This window comes from Aspergillus pseudodeflectus (genome assembly GCF_044049435.1).
Source record: "Aspergillus pseudodeflectus strain CBS 756.74 chromosome Unknown BJX68scaffold_19, whole genome shotgun sequence".
Classification (NCBI taxonomy): Eukaryota; Fungi; Ascomycota; class Eurotiomycetes; order Eurotiales; family Aspergillaceae; genus Aspergillus; species Aspergillus pseudodeflectus.
Window position 1 is genome coordinate 444,881 of NW_027263795.1, and position 15,421 is coordinate 460,301.

General features: G+C 50.4%; 9 protein-coding genes across 9 annotated transcripts; 5 read left to right on the forward strand and 4 right to left on the reverse strand.

Moving 5' to 3' along the window:
• The first annotated feature begins 636 nt into the window (after nt 1-636).
• On the forward strand, nt 637-2,606 carry BJX68DRAFT_76064 (FAD-binding oxidoreductase). The gene is made up of 2 exons (XM_071049717.1): nt 637-963; nt 1,033-2,606. The coding sequence occupies exons 1-2, from the start codon at nt 763-765 to the stop codon at nt 2,482-2,484; spliced, it is 1,653 nt and encodes a 550-aa protein (XP_070899597.1). The 5' UTR covers nt 637-762; the 3' UTR covers nt 2,485-2,606.
• On the reverse strand, nt 2,562-3,842 carry BJX68DRAFT_76035 (SDR family oxidoreductase). The gene is made up of 6 exons (XM_071049716.1): nt 3,690-3,842; nt 3,544-3,630; nt 3,341-3,496; nt 2,903-3,282; nt 2,742-2,836; nt 2,562-2,694 (listed from the first exon to the last, which is right to left on the reverse strand). The coding sequence occupies exons 1-6, from the start codon at nt 3,717-3,719 to the stop codon at nt 2,639-2,641; spliced, it is 804 nt and encodes a 267-aa protein (XP_070899598.1). The 5' UTR covers nt 3,720-3,842; the 3' UTR covers nt 2,562-2,638.
• Nucleotides 3,843-4,271: 429 nt separating this feature from the next.
• BJX68DRAFT_255092 (epoxide hydrolase N-terminal domain-containing protein) lies at nt 4,272-5,841 on the reverse strand (the record flags this gene model as incomplete). Its single annotated transcript, XM_071042985.1, has 6 exons — nt 4,272-4,366; nt 4,423-4,690; nt 4,816-5,133; nt 5,209-5,414; nt 5,477-5,622; nt 5,822-5,841. The coding sequence occupies 6 exons, from the start codon at nt 5,839-5,841 to the stop codon at nt 4,272-4,274; spliced, it is 1,053 nt and encodes a 350-aa protein (XP_070899599.1).
• A 255-nt stretch (nt 5,842-6,096) lies between these two features.
• cog6 (Golgi transport complex subunit COG6) lies at nt 6,097-8,395 on the forward strand. The gene is made up of 2 exons (XM_071040067.1): nt 6,097-6,417; nt 6,474-8,395. The coding sequence occupies exons 1-2, from the start codon at nt 6,112-6,114 to the stop codon at nt 8,349-8,351; spliced, it is 2,184 nt and encodes a 727-aa protein (XP_070899600.1). The 5' UTR covers nt 6,097-6,111; the 3' UTR covers nt 8,352-8,395.
• Nucleotides 8,396-8,473: 78 nt separating this feature from the next.
• On the reverse strand, nt 8,474-9,737 carry BJX68DRAFT_266522 (Nif3-like dinuclear metal center hexameric protein; the record flags this gene model as incomplete). Its single annotated transcript, XM_071045526.1, has 4 exons — nt 8,474-9,312; nt 9,381-9,506; nt 9,557-9,600; nt 9,670-9,737. 4 exons carry the CDS (start codon nt 9,735-9,737, stop codon nt 8,474-8,476), a joined length of 1,077 nt encoding a protein of 358 aa, XP_070899601.1.
• Nucleotides 9,738-9,935: 198 nt separating this feature from the next.
• On the forward strand, nt 9,936-10,942 carry BJX68DRAFT_236730 (uncharacterized protein). Its single transcript, XM_071040068.1, has one exon. The coding sequence runs from the start codon at nt 10,036-10,038 to the stop codon at nt 10,891-10,893; it is 858 nt and encodes a 285-aa protein (XP_070899602.1). The 5' UTR covers nt 9,936-10,035; the 3' UTR covers nt 10,894-10,942.
• On the reverse strand, nt 10,943-12,088 carry BJX68DRAFT_236733 (heat shock 9/12 family protein). The gene is made up of 3 exons (XM_071040069.1): nt 11,418-12,088; nt 11,170-11,362; nt 10,943-11,115 (listed from the first exon to the last, which is right to left on the reverse strand). The coding sequence occupies exons 1-3, from the start codon at nt 11,449-11,451 to the stop codon at nt 11,073-11,075; spliced, it is 270 nt and encodes an 89-aa protein (XP_070899603.1). The 5' UTR covers nt 11,452-12,088; the 3' UTR covers nt 10,943-11,072.
• Nucleotides 12,089-14,260, forward strand: BJX68DRAFT_236734 (NYN domain-containing protein). The gene is made up of 2 exons (XM_071040070.1): nt 12,089-13,316; nt 13,371-14,260. Exons 1-2 carry the CDS (start codon nt 12,381-12,383, stop codon nt 13,989-13,991), a joined length of 1,557 nt encoding a protein of 518 aa, XP_070899604.1. The 5' UTR covers nt 12,089-12,380; the 3' UTR covers nt 13,992-14,260.
• On the forward strand, nt 14,190-15,341 carry mog1 (Ran GTPase-binding protein MOG1). Its single transcript, XM_071049719.1, has 2 exons — nt 14,190-14,463; nt 14,577-15,341. The coding sequence occupies exons 1-2, from the start codon at nt 14,387-14,389 to the stop codon at nt 15,178-15,180; spliced, it is 681 nt and encodes a 226-aa protein (XP_070899605.1). The 5' UTR covers nt 14,190-14,386; the 3' UTR covers nt 15,181-15,341.
• Nucleotides 15,342-15,421: the final 80 nt, after the last annotated feature.

The following is a 15,421-nucleotide window of genomic DNA, read 5'->3' on the forward strand; positions in this document are numbered from 1 at the left end:
GTCCGGCTTCTGTGACTGACTAGAAATGGATGTCTACGCGTTGAGGATTGGCTTACCCTTCTCGGTTGCCGTCCAGGTAGTATCAGCAGCAGTATCGTGTTTCGACGTACGGCTTATCTCCGGAAAGACCGGTAATAAACAACGAGATTCATGCAGAGTTTTCTGATCGTTTAGAGTACCGAACTCAGGTTCAAATCGCGCTAATCCAAGAGGGCTGCAGTATACAAAGAACCAGAGGCCGATACTTGGGCAGATCTACATTCTCTTTATTTACGAATGCCCGAGCCTGCTCCAGCTTCCAGTAAAGGGGGAGCTATAAAAATAGCAGCTTTCTTTTCAATACCAGTCTCAGAATTCATCGTCGATCATCGGCATCTTCAATCAAGTCAGTCAGTTCCACGAGACCAAGGATCACAAAGGAGCCAACCAAGTCCAAATACATCCAATCTCCAGCTAATGATATTAAAGAGATATTTAGCAAGGAAAGAATGTGGTATAAGAATATGGTAGGGCAATTGAGCAGGTTTCTGCATGTTGGTAACCAGTCAATCAGCAACAGACCATGATGGATTGGTGATCTTCGCAAACATCTCTACTTCACTTTAGCTGGAATGAGCAGAATACTGTGGCCAAAAGATCTCGCCCACACACTCGAAATTATGCGGCTGCTGCCCTTCCAGTTTCCTTCCTTCCTCCCCACCAGCTTTCCCTCCTCGACTGTTGTTTGCTCAGGTCCTCCCGGACCGTACTCGCAACAAAACGATGAGAGCCCTGAAAGCAACCCTCCTCGCCGCATTGGCTGTTACCAAAGCTCTGGCAATCACTTCCGGCCCAGGTCCTTCAATTCTTGCTAACAGAGAAGAGATACCCGAAGTGGAAGCTTCTCTGGCAAAACTGGGAGTTGATGTGACTACTATTCCTTCCTTGAACAATAGGTCCTCTTGCAACGCTTGCGAGAAAGCTGTGAGCATCCACTAAAGGCCCATACCATGATGCCTGTGTTATGTACTGAATCTCATATTTCTTCATCAGTGCGGTACATTGGATTATCTCTACGGATCTCAAAAAGTTATAGCAAAAGGCACCGAGGCCTATCAGAACGCCACCGAATCCTACTGGTCCGCTCAGCAGCAAGAAGTCAAGCCTTCCTGCATCTTCATTCCTTCGGTCGACACTGATGTGTCTGTTTTGGTTCTTCTTGCCCAACTCACAGAGTGCCCGTTTGCAGCCAAGAGCGGCGGCCATGCTGCCTTTGCCGGAGCCTCCAGTATCCCAGGAGGGATAACGATCCTGTTCCGCGACCTTAATGAAGTCTTACTCAACGAGGACAAGTCCGTTGCATCGGTTGGTCCTGGTAATAAATGGGGCCAGGTGTACAAAGCCCTAGAACCGCATGGCCTTGGCGTTATAGGTGGCCGCCTGTCAGACATCGGCGTTGGAGGCCTCACTACAGGCGGCGGCATCTCTTATTACTCGAACGAATATGGCTGGGCACTGGACAACGTGGAAAGTTTCGAGATTGTCAGTGCAATCAACGGCGAAATCCTCTCAGCGAGTAAAACCCAGCATCCCGACCTGTACTGGGCTCTGCGCGGAGGAGGAAACAACCTAGGACTCGTGACCAAGTTTAACTTGTACACAATTCCCAGCTCGTTGCTCAGAGGCATCACGCGAGTCTACAGTGAAGACCAATTTTTGCATGTCCTCGATGCCTTCACCGACATCGCAAGAAAAGGCAGTCTAGACAGAAACGCTCAGCAATATGTGGTATTCGCGCATGCAGGTGGAATGAACATTGCTTCGGCCGAATTGACTTATACAAAGGACGTAAGCGACCCTCCCATTTTTAGGAAATACCGCTCCATTCCTGCTCTCTCCGACACAACCAGCACGAGAACTCTGGCTGGGTACTGCAGCGAGATAGGCGCGCAAGACCGAAACGGCCAGCGGCAGGTCTTCTGGAACCGGACGTTCAAACTGAATGACGAATTTGTGCATTGGGTAGTCCTGCACTTTTTCGCGATGGTCTCCCGCGTGGTCGAAGTCCCTGGCGCGCTCCCGATGCTGGTCTTCCAAGCTATTACTGAGCCGATGCTCGAGAAGATGTCCAGCGCTGGCGGGAACGCTCTGGGTCTGGATACGTCAAACGGTCCAATTCTTATTATTCACATCCTCTCCAAGTGGAACAACACTTCCGATGACGACACCATGTATCGGTTTGTCGACGAATTCTTCACTGCGATTGCTACTGAGGCGGAAACGAGAGGTGTGAGCAATGACTTCGTCTACATGAACTATGCGAGTCGTTTTCAGGACGTGATCTCTAGTTACGGAACGGATAACAAGGCGAGGCTGCAGGAGATTGCATTCAAGTATGACCCTCGCGGTGTCTACCAGAACCTTCAGCCTGGTTATTTCAAGCTGAAAGGTGCGCCATCGCAGGGAAAGAGAAGACATAGACATGGCAGGAATCGTTCTGGCTAACTGCTAGTCTGCTAGTACTTGAGATCAACTTCGCGATGAATATGTAAGTAAATGCTTTAGTTTTAGGCAATTGAACCTCCCCTGAATTTTTCCAGGGTTCCTTTAGTTGTTCAACTCCGGTTATTAGACACATTGCGCCGTAAGTCCGACCCGGCTAAGAACTATTTCGCTCACTCCACGAGCGGTCGAAGACAGTAAGCGAGCGTTGGGCTAAAGATAGTCAGCTAGAGTCCGTCCAGGTCAATGTGTCCACATACCGGAGGGAACCACATCCAAAGCTTTGACGGAAATATTCAACGGTTGACTGAGCATATAGATTGCAGCACCTGCGATATCGTCGGCTTCCAGAGGTCTAACCCCAGAGAGATTCTATCAGTCTTCCTTGCATTATATCGTACTCGGGCCAAGAACAACTCACGTATACCCCTCAATAAAACTGTCATACATCTCCTTATCATGCCCAACCCTCAGCGAGTGGAAATTCGTCGCCACAACTCCCGGGCGCAACGCAAGGACCCGGATATTCGTCCCAACAAGCTCATTGCGCAGCGCATTCGTGAATGCCTCTTGCGCAGCCTTGTTAGAGTGGTACACGGCTTCACCGGCGAACGGAGGCACCTCGAGCCCTGTGACAGAGGTCACGTTGAGGATTGTGCCTGCCTTTCGGTTCATCATAGATGAGTTGAGGACGGCATATGTTGCAAACATGAGGCCGTTGATGTTTGTGCTGTTCATTGTTACGATGTCGGAAACCTTGAGGTCCGGGAATGCGGCGGGGGCGCCGAGGGCGAGCCCGGCCTTGTTCGTCAATACCTATAAAGACCAAGCTAACAAACATAGTAGGTATGGTACTCACGTTGTTGATCAGGATGTCAATGGCACCGAGTTCGCTGACTACCTCTTTGACTGCGGACTCGACGGCTTCGTAGCTCTGTAGATCTATAGCCTTGAAGACCACCCTTGCCTCCGGGTGCTTCTTCTGTAGGTCTGTCGTGATTGCTTGTAGTTTATCCTACGGGATTAGCTCTGCTTATCCCGTTTCGGAGCATAGGTATCCACCTCTGACCGTGCAAATAGGGCAAGATTCGCTCCCTCCGCAGCGACTTTCCGCGCAATTGCTGCCCCAATGCCCATGGAAGCTCCGGTCTTTGCATGAATGTCAGTACTTTCGATCAATGGGGAGGCTCACTGTGAGAGCATCTTACAATCAAAACATTCTGCCCTTTGAAAGACATTTTGAAAATAGTGGGATGCTAGGAGCACACACGCGGACCAGGAATAGTTACAGCAGTTGACAAAGCCACTACAACATATATGTGACTGCTACCGTATATGTCTGCAGTATGGTAGACCGTTATCGAAGCCTGGATTAATAATGCTGCCATGGATCCGCCATTCGTGACGTCAAAATCCTCAAGATTATCGTCTGTGACTGGCTGTCGGGTTCAGCCGAATCCACTGTGGGGAAGTATACAGAGACGCTACAGGTAAATTCCTCACATGGTGACTCTGTGGGTGTTTTGTTAGCACATTTCCCTCGGCGGATACTGGAAATGAAAGTAGATAAGAAATGCTTCAATAAGTCAGTGTATTGTCTGACTCTGGTGCACACATTGGTCGCCAAAGACAGAGAGATAGCTTACTCCGCGAGGAGCCTACGAGGCCACGAGACTCTTGTAGTACGATATTCTCTCGATACCAGTCTGTCTATCTGTAGCTGTTCCTTGAGTGGAACGATCCAATATGTCTCATCCTTTCGTACAAGTATATCCCGTTGTGGGCGCATGTTAGCTCTTCCATTCTTGCGAAGCCAACTCTCGCAGGTCCTGAACAATCTCTAGAGGACACTCCAGCGCCGCAAAGTGTCCGCCGTTCTTATGCTCTTTCACTGGGATCGTCTATTAGCAATGCCTTCAGGAAGTGACCGGATAGAGTTACCTCTATAGAAGACCAAATTGCCCGTTTTCTCGACCGCACGCTTTGAAGAGAAATCTACATCCCAGTGGAACGAACTGTATCCGAACGGCACTTGGACTCGGTTGACAGGGTCCTGTGTAAACTCTGCAAAATGCTCATGCCGAACATTCTCATAGTAGCACAGCGCGGATGGCATAATGCAGTCAGTAAAGTAATACAACGAAGCTGTCGTGAGAATAGCTTCCTTCCATGATGCATGTTTCTGGTTCTCCGGGTTGGCGGCCTCGTACTACTTTTCCCCAACCCACATTAAGATCCCCATGGGATTGTCACTTAGTGCGAGTCCGATTGTATGGGGCTGAAAGTGATGAAAGATCAGCACGGCGCAGCATTAGTTGCAAGGTATATACTTACCCTCGTCCGCATGCATACAGCATAGCCAAGATGATTCTTCAGGAAATCATCTGCCCTCACAGCTAAATTCTGATCCTCAACTGTTCTTCCTTCCCTTTCGTCCGGTAGACCGGCCGGCGCGAAGTTGAAGTGCACCAGCTTACAAGAATCCGTATATCGAGCACCAAGCTCCCTGGCAACAAAATGGTCCAGTCTCCTCCTTGAACCGTATATTCGGAGTAGCCCAGCTTGCTTATTAGCTTGTTGAAAACACGGGCATTGTCTTGAAGAGTCCACCCTGGTTTCGGTGGCAAGTCTGACCAGCTGAACCCAGGCATACTGACCACGACAACATGGAATGCCGGATCATTCTCGTTTTCCGGCTGGGATAGTGGACCCCAGACTCTACTGAACTCGTAAAAAAGACCCAGGCCAGCCCTGCACAAGAAGTAGAGGGATAGCATTGGGGTTTTCTGCACACGCATGCAAGAAATGGATGTCCAATCCCTCGATTGAACATAGATAATGCGGATACTCATTAATCTGGCCCTGAGCCTTATACCAGTCGAAGTTGTGTCGCCATTCCTCGAGCAGCTCTAGTGCCCAGGCGTAAGATGGTCCTACAGGATCGTCAGTTACCTCCGTACATCGCTAACTTTGAAATAAAGTTCGAGGAACAGACCGTAAAGAGTTCCGGCGTCAGGCACGATTTCACGGCCAGGAAGTCTTGTGTCATTCAGCTTTCGCTTTAGTCGTTCGACTTTCTCACGGGGAATGTCGACTTTGAACTCGCGAAAATCGGCGGAGGTTGTCATCCTTAGACCCTTTCTGGGGAAAGTGTAGTATGGCGCAGCGAGATGTGATTCCTAGAATGAATACAAATTGAAGTTCCGAAGGCGATGTGGTATTGACCGGGTATATAAGAGCTTATCAATCAGTCCGATTTAGGAAGTATAATTGCCTGGTCCTCGAGCAATCGTCATACTTCCGCAGCCTCGCTGTACTAATGCTGATTGGCTAAGCGAACAAGGCCCTGTAGGAAGCCATGTAGCCCGGCCTGGGATTTCGCCGAAGCCCCGGTGCCTGGCCTTCAGAAGTTGCTTCCACTCAATAGACTTTCAAAGGACCTCTATAGCAGAGGAGAATAAGATTTTACTCCAGCGGAGCGAAACCCGTCCTGAGGGTTCAGACGCAAAACGTCATTGTTTTTCCGGCAGAAAGCGATTAGATAGCGAGCATCAAAGGCGGTATACTGCACGTGGCCACGACGGCCGAGGCCACGGAGTTCAATACACCACCCACCCAACCTCGACCCCCATGGCTACTGGCAGCTATTTTCCTCCGTCTGGGGCTGCTTCTAGCCTATCACCTCGGCTCCCCTCTCCGGCTTCCTCTCCGCTATCCCCTCCGGCTCAGCAACGATCCAATGCCTTGTCAAACCGATTGACAAGCGTGCTCTCCGTCTCCTATGCGGATTCTGATATTCGCGATGCGCTTGAAACTCTCAGCCTCAGAGGGATACACAATACCGCGGAGGTCAGGAGGCAATTGCGACTGGATGTGCAGAAGGAGGTGGCAGATTGCAATGCAGAAATTGTGAGGGACTTTGGTCGCGTGGCCGAGGTAAGCTGACCCCTCAGTTCTTGCTGAAAACAACCCAGCCACTGACGGGGTTGCAGCAATTGGAGCGCATCGGCACTGTCATCTCGAGCTTGAAGGAAACATGCGACGAAATGCGGAAGCATATCGTATTAGCCAAGCAGGATACTGCACCGGTGCTGGAAGAAGCTTCTGCTTTGATGAGCCAAAAGGAGGAAGCTGAAACGAAGCAGCATCTGTTGGACGCATTTACGAGACACTTTATAGTATCGGATGACGAGCTCTTGATACTGACATCTGTTGAAGAGCCAATCAACGATCAATTCTTTGACGTCCTTGCTCGAGTCAAGCAGGTGCACCGTGATTGCGAAGCTCTTCTGGGAGCGGAGAACGAGAGACTTGGCCTTGAGCTCATGGAGAAAAGCTCTAGGAGCCTGGACTCTGCTTATCAGAAGCTCTACCGATGGATTCAGAAAGAGTTCAAATCTCTCAATCTTGAGGACCCTCGGATTAGTAACACGATCCGAAGGGCCTTGCGGGTGCTGGCGGAGCGACCGAGTTTGTTCCATAGTTGCCTGGACTTCTTCGCGGAAGCTCGAGACTACGTCTTGTCAGATGCCTTCCATTATGCCCTAACCGATGCAATCTCTGGTGGCGACAGTGCAGTGAAACCTATTGAATTCTCCGCCCATGACCCGTTGAGGTATATTGGTGACATGCTTGCTTGGGTTCACTCCACCACAGTGTCAGAGCGAGAAGCTCTGGAATCTCTCTTCGTTGGTGATGGAGAAGCACTTGCCAAGGGTATACAGGTTGGCTTAAGCAGCGAGCCCTGGGCACGTATCGATGAAGACGAAGAGATCGCCTTCGATGGTCAGAAAGCCCTCAGTGATCTTGTGAACCGCGACCTTATAGGGGTCGCTCGTTCTCTGCGCCAGCGAGTCGAACTCATTATTCAAGGCCACGATGACCCCGTTACTTGTTACAAGGTTGTGAATCTGCTGTCCTTTTATCAGGTTACCTTTTCCAAGCTGGTGGGCCCCAAATCGAATCTGGCGGAACTACTTCAGAGCCTTGAGAAGTTCACATTGAACCATTTTCAGACAATCACACATGAAGAAGTCGGCCGACTCTCAGCAGATCATTCTGCTTTAACCCCTTCAGAGGATCTGTCCGCGCCACAGTTCCTACTAGACGCATTAGAAGTCCTTACTTCGCTTATGAAGACCCATGACGCCTCACTCGGAACGGATGATACATCCGATGACCAGGGAAATAAGTTCACTCCCGTTCTTCGCGCAGCCCTCGACCCTTTCCTAGGTTTGGCAAAGTCCTGTGCAGCCGAATTACCCAACCCCACCGCACGGGCAATCTACCTAGCCAACATTCACATAACCACCCGCTCAGCCATTACACCCTACGCATTTGCCAGTGCAACCCATTTGACCCCGCTCTCAACATCACTCTCTACCATCCGCGTGGACCTCCTCGAGATTCAACACCGCTACCTCCTTGAGGCTTCGGGTCTTCAGGTCCTTCTAACAGCCCTCGAACCATTCTCGAAGACATCTGCCACGCGTACAGAGCAGGACCTAGCGACCATCGCAAATCTTCCAGAATTCCAACCAGAAGCTCTCATCGCAATCAGCCAGCAACTCGACGACTTCCTCCCATCCGCTTTGATGGATGCCACGGATAATTTGAAACGCCTGCAAAGCGCGGCTTTTGTCAAGAGTGTTACAGAAGAAGCAGTTGAGGCTTTTTGTCGCGATTTCGAGTTTGTAGAGGGGATGATCATCGGGGCTGATGAGGCTCAAAACGTTGGCAAAAAGAGTGCGCAGGCTGATGAGGCCGATGAGAATGAGAGTGCAATGAGCAGTGACGAAGGGGGCGACGGCCAGATTCTGAAGAGACTATTCCCTCGTACTACCGGGGAGATTCGCGTGTTGTTGAGCTGATAGGACAAGGCCACCAAACCCTCTGTATATAATATTTTTAAGACTATGCGCACATGAACATTCGGGCCAACTTGCAAGCTTATGCTCCCGCGTAGTTGCATGGTATGGGATTAGACGACAATTTAGGTTGTCCGCACCATAATCCCAAAAGGATCACGGTCCTTGCCACTAACATGGACCTCACATGCTGTGTCCTCAAATATCTCCTTCAACTGCTCGTTCCCCGCACCCAATCCCTCCTTTCGCGTACTCTCCCATTCGTCCTTCAGAGCTTTCTCCAACTTTTCCCTCATAACTGCCCTAAGATACCCCCGCTCCGTATTCGAATGCGCAAGCGCAATAACCACAGACCCATTTTCAATAGCAAACAGTGTCTCGTGATGGCTCATTTCCCCGGTGAACAAGAGATCTGGGATCTGCGAGACGTCCTTGAGCAGAACACTTGACCCAGAGCCCGGGCACACACCGACCGTGCGGATCTTGATCGAATCCACGGACGCGGATTGTGGAATTGCGACGGGGATTCCGGCTGGTAAACCTACACCGCGAGCGATGTTATCGATGATTGTTGTTAGGGGCTGCGACTCGGTGAAGGTGACGAGGCGCCCCATTCCGGCGTCTTCTAGGCCGGCCGGGGTAGGTTGAGGGGATGGGTGGATTGTCGTCTTGATGTGAGGGATCGTAGATGAGGGAGAGGAGGACACGGGCCCGGGTTGCGGGTGTATAGGTGCAGAGTAGCTCTTCGACGAAGAGGGAGTTATTTCCGGGGTGGTCGTGGTAGAGGATGGGGCGATTGCTCCTGTGACGATGTCGCAGAGCCAGTCGCCCATTCCGCCGGGGGTTGCGTCGACGGCTGTGTGCGGGGAATATACGCTTATACCCTCCTGAGCGAGTCGGAGGAGAGATTGTTGTTGCGTGTCTTTGAATGTGAGAGATTTGAGACCGCGGAAGATGATCGGGTCTGTTCAGAGGTGTGATGAGCCATTGTCTCAGTGGTTTAGGGCTTCTGGTAGGGGATGGCCCACGTACGGTATGCTACCACGACAGAGTCTTTTCGAAAGATGGCTTCGTCGGCGACAGCCTTCGTCAGATCAATGGCCAAGAGGACCGAGTTTCGTTGCCTTCGGGCATGGTTGAAGGGGGCTTCGAGAAGTACTCCACGACTGTCAGCTGCGCTGTAGCTCGGAAGAGAGTTGATGCCTTACAGCCAGTGTTGTCAAAGCTTTTATCTGCTAAGGACTCTGGGTAGCTTTGTACATGAGCATTTTCTAAGTCTGAAAAGAAGATAAAAGAGCTTGGAGCTGGAGACAGAGCTTACAGCTTGTTCATTGAGCTCACCACAGCCCGCGTAAATGGTGATGAGACTGGAGCGTAAGAGGCAGACATTGCGGAGAACAAACGGCGCTGGATACAAAATACCCGACTCATCAATGGCTATATTTGCTCCAAAGTCGAGAGATCGAGCTTGCGGAAAGGAAGTTGAAGAATTTCCTTGGGATGAGGGGAAGCTAGTTGAGTGCCTCAGGCACAAAGATAGCCTAGAGGCGGCGAGGAAACAATGCCGATCAACAAACATCGCTTTCTCGACGGAGTAACTCTCGCGAAATACAAGTCTGCAACCGCTTACCACACCAAGAAGCTTCTCCAGCAAACACGGGGCTAACCCTAGCTGTGTACTGAGATAATGGATAGCCCGCTAGCGTCTCCGACTAAGGCACGTCAAGCAGCAATCCAAGCCAAAGACTGGGCCTACGTGAACTCCTGGTTGACTCGACAATACGCACCGAAGCCAGTCCCCAAATTTGAGAGAAATGAAGACACCCTACGAACGCTTTTGACACTCGCTGCGGCCAACGAAGCGGCAGACGAGGAAGCCGATTTACTCCATAATGCGCGTCAAGAAACCATTGAAGGATTCAAAGCAAGGGAAAAGACAGAGGAAAAGCATAAGCTGGATCTACTCAACGAGGTAGAGCATTACCTCGACGATAAGGGCATGCGAGACCTAGAGGATCTCGCGGAGACAGCGGCTGTCTTGGGTGGATTAGGAGCCAGGACAAAGGACGTACGTCAGTCGATCATCGAATTGACGAGGGAGGAGTTTGAAATGCAAGAACAGGTGAAAAGAGTTGAAACTATGCACGGATACCTGAAGAAGGAACTGGCCGCTTTGCATGAGCAACTCGAAGAGCTCAAGTCAAATCCAGCTTTCGAGACGCCTGCCAACCTCCCCGCACTTACAGCAGAGTGGACACGGAGTACGAAGTTACTCAATGCGAAAGTCGGCGAATATCAGGATAGGGCAGCAGCATTGCAGCGGAATAGGAATAAAGGGCCTACTCTTGAGGATGTCGTCTCAGAAGAGGCGCAAGTCAGCTCGATGCTAGAATCTGTCAAGTCTCTCGAGGCCAGGATCCAAATGTTTCATGACCTTCCCAAAGACTTAAGAGGTGCCCGCGCGAAGTATAGAGAGCTCGAGGCGGAACTCAACCAAGTCACTCAGCAGCGTGATTCCATGTTCGAACACTTGGTCGAAGGCTGATAGGAGCTACTACTAAGACGGATGTAAAGTGATTTGAATCAATTCAATGAGTGATATTGATTTATTGTACAGGCAGACTACCCGAAGGTAAGGTATCGTTGACTCATTATAGCACATTCATAACAAAAAACTAAAAAGACATAGGCGTCCCGTGTCGTCAAAACGTTGAGACAGATGATTTAGTGATCACCAAGGCCAACGGCGTTCTTGAGCTTCTGGCCGCTATTATCGTCATTAGCATATGCAACCCACTAGCAAGGGATCAAGAGTACATACACAGTCTCAGTGGAGCCGCCGTGAACGTTGTTGTCATGGCTGCGCTGGCCCTTGTCGAAAGCCTGCTGGGTAGTGCTCTTCTGGTCGTCGGGCTGGAGACCGCGGGTGACACGGTCGGCGGTATCAGTGAAGCCCTCCTTGACCTTGTCCTGGGTGGACTTGGTGGAGTCAGGAGTGAACTCCTCCTTGGCCTCTGCATAGGTGTATTAGTATCAAAGTCTGCGTGAGGGTCGACTAGATGGACTTACTGGTAGAGAAATCCTTGCGACCGGTGTCAGACATGTCGATGTTGATATGGTTGGTATTTGGAATGGAAAGTGTTTTGACTGTTCAGGTTGATGTGGTTGTATGGATTTGAAGCTGATGAGAAGAAGCGATTGACCCGGTCGAGAAAGGGGTTTTTATAACTTTCCGGTCCCTCCCCTTGGGGGTCTTATTCCGCAATCAGATGGTTGAGATGACGTCGATATTTCCTGAGCCGAATGGAAAGGTCCTGCTTCATGGTGTTGAGAATGCTGAAGATCGCAGCGTCTTCTCAAGCTCGTGATAGCACGTCACGGAGTCTAGCTACAAATCGGCGTTGACACCGCGGGGTCCGGCCGAAGCGATTACCTGGGTCGGCTGTCATCAGCCGCTGAGCTTCCTGAAAATCCCCGCTCCATCATAGTGGCGCTGGGCTGGGTTGGGTGTCCTGCATCGTTTTTGTCGGGGATGTATGACGTTTGAATGACAGCTATTTCCCAGAATAGTCTAGCGCGCCTACGTCTTGGCGACAACGTCAATAATCTGGAAATCTTGTTATCCCGGCTCCGATGGAACCCATACTTTTCTATTTTAGGTCTAGTGCTTACAACAGCGGTACGAAAAATATGGCAGAAATATGGCGGTCTATCACAATGAACTCCGCCACAGCTCGCAGATGATGAACGAGTCATCCTCATCCCCTCCTTCGAGTCATCATCTCTCTCATTATTTCTGTCAATAGATAGTTGCTACCTACCTTCGCTCTAGGTCTCAGGACCATCATCATGTTGCACAGCTTTGGTCTTATCATTATAGATTTTGCCTTCAGCCGTTTACCTGCCCTTTAGTCTGTCTGCATTTTGCTCCCTGCCATCGACCGCCACAGCTGACAGCCGTCATTATCATTCGCCTAGTGCCTGATTCTACAAACATACACACAAAAGCCTGGCATCTTTTGATCTTTGTCAATGACACAAATTCCTACATCGCCATCAAACTGGGATTTCACTGCGGTGATTAACCTGTTACGGTCACCCACATTTCGGGGTGGGGATCAGCCGACTCTCGCGTCTTCTTCATTTTCCCCAGATTCTCCGGCCCCTTCACTACTATCACACACGCTTGTGAAACATGACGTAGAGAAGCCGGCCACCACGGAGCAGTTCTTAGGTGATGCAAATCGGAGCGCCCGGAAGCTGGGAGATTTTACCACACTCTGGGAGGTTTTGAGCAAACCTTTCCCCTTAACTCCCACTGAGGTTGCTGCCGATATATCCAGGCAATCGCACGAGTCAAAACATACCCTGCGACCAACAAACCCCGTTGTGATACTTAAACGACCCATACCAGACAACTCGGTTGAGTTAGCCCCGCCGACACCTGGGACTCCCTCCAAACCGATACCAGTTGCAAACCTCAGCAGCACTAGCAAATTTGAGACCAGCCTTGTTGTGTGCAGCAGACGTAGCGCACACACTGAGCCACACGGCTACCAAAATGATACCAATAATGAATCCCTTTCGCTTGACAGCAATGGGTGGGGAGAGTCCGACTCACCCAGCATTTTCGATCTTCCGCATTCAAAGCCACACAACATCTCACCAATGATTCCGCCTCAGCTGGGTGTTGCGCCGGCTAAGGCAGGGAGAGTTGAAACACCTCCGTCCTCTTTCGACGAGTCGGATGGATTTTTGTCGGATACTGTTAAGCATCTTTCAAAAATGACCCGTGTACAGCCACTTGCGTATAAGACAGCCGCCAATCAACAGGTTGGACTTCTGACGAAGCTCCTGGGCAATTTCCCAGAGTATGCGGAGCTTCTTGCTCGGTCTGGACGCTCTAAGGAACCAAAGAAACCGGATATCCCGTCACGCCCGATTCACGTATTCATTGATATGTCCAATGTAAGTCTTTCCTTGACTCATAAGCTTCGCTTTCGTTGTCTAACATGACCAAAGATCATGGTGGGATTCCACGATACGATGAAAATCTCGCGGAACATTCCTGTCAATACTAGGATTCGGCGTATTCCACTCGCATTTCAAAATTTCTCCCTGATACTCGAGCGGGGTCGGCCCACAGCAAAAAGAGTTCTTGTCGGGTCAGATCGTTATGCAGCTATAAACGATAGCGAGAAACTTGGATACGAGGCGAACATCCTCGATCGAGTTCATAAAGTTAAAACACTCACACCCCGTCAGCTCAAGTTTCGCAGAAATCCTAAGGTGGCGTTGCATAATGCTGGTCATAGTTCTGAAACGAACGATGGACCTGAGCAGCGTTGGGTCGAGCAAGCTGTGGACGAAATTCTACACCTGAAGATCCTGGAAAGCCTAGTGGATGTGGACGAGCCGGCAACGATTGTGTTAGCCACTGGAGACGCTGCTGAAGCAGAGTTTTCTGGTGGGTTCTTGAAGATGGTGGAGCGAGCTTTGCAGCGTGGCTGGAAGGTTGAGCTGGTTAGCTTCGCTCAGGTGACGAGCTATTCCTATCGCAGGAAGGAGTTTCGTTCGCGGTGGGGAGATCAGTTCCAGATGATTGCTCTCGATGACTATCTCGAGGAGCTCTTGGGTATGTAAGGAACTCATCAAACCAACTCAGGTACCTGGCCTGGAAACGGTCGAATCTATCTCGATCTCGAATCCTCGAACTTCAGTAGTATATGTCTGCTCAACACATCAACCCTTACTTGTACTGGCGAATCTTGAATGTTGAGTCAATCAGTTCTGTTGCCTACATCAGGTGGATGGCAGCCTAGCTCCATCTAGTTGCCTAGAATAGATTTGAGTTTCTCTACAAATGGGAATCAACTTTTGTGATCAGGGAACCGCGGCGCTTTCAAGTGCCCCACCGAGATCCACCAAACTTTCTTGCCGCAAAGCTCTAGCCTCGAGCTTAAATTTGACTGTGTTTCCTTTCCGCTCCCAATTTCATGAGCTCTTAGGAAGATACAGGCTCATTATTCACTACCACCATGGCCTCCTACACATACAAAGAGCTTTACGGCGGCGCAATCCACGCCGTTATCCCAGAAGGCTGGCTAGACGCAAGGTTAATCCCCCCACTACCCCGCCATCAACCATCCCACCATATGTACTTTATCAACTCCGCAACAATCCTTTCAAGAGCGAAACATAAATACTAACATCTGCATGCATAACCAGCGACCTCCGCCAAATACCCAACCACCAAGAACTCTTTCTGTCCCCGACAACCCTCTCTAATCTCATCATTGAGATCAACGAACGCGTCTCGGAAGAGACCGCCCTCTCTTCTCTACAATCGAACCCGAACCCCGACATCCTAGGCCCGAACCCCGCGGCGAGCCCAGAGACAATCGACAAAGCAGCAGCCTTATACCATCTAAACGACGTACGGGACGCCGATGCCGATATACTCCGCATCGTGACTCCGCCCCAGCCCGTATCCCTGGCGAAGCTGCCTCGCGCAAAGGCATACAAGGGTCTCGTCGTGATGACTACGCCGGGAAGGGTTCGCCCTGGAGTCCCAGCATCATCCATTGGCGGTGCGACGGCGGGGTCGAGTGTTGATGGGGCGCTAGGATCCAGCACCAGCGTGCACTATTTGCTTGTCAGGCTTGAAGATCAGGAAACGGACATCTTGATTTTCTTCAATGTGCCGCATAAAGAATTTGATGAAAAGGGGGAACCGAGGGGACTGGCGAAGGAGGAGGAATTGGCGAGTGAGACTGTTAATGGCTTGATAAGGCAGTTGGAAATTTTGGACTGGGGTTTATTTGGCGGTTGAGTTTCTTGCTAGTTCGAGTTCAATACATATATAGTTCGTTAGTGGCGCTTCAGTTTTATTTTAGGTCAAGATTGATCGCGGGATGGGATGGTTTGATGGGCGCCCAAGACGTCGAGCTTCTGGAAAGCGACCTTGCAACAATCGACAATAAGTTCGAAACCACTATTGAGCACTGTCAGGTATGTTACACCTGGTAACTTGTAAGGTGAGCAATTTCGCTGACAATTATCAGCTCAAGCTA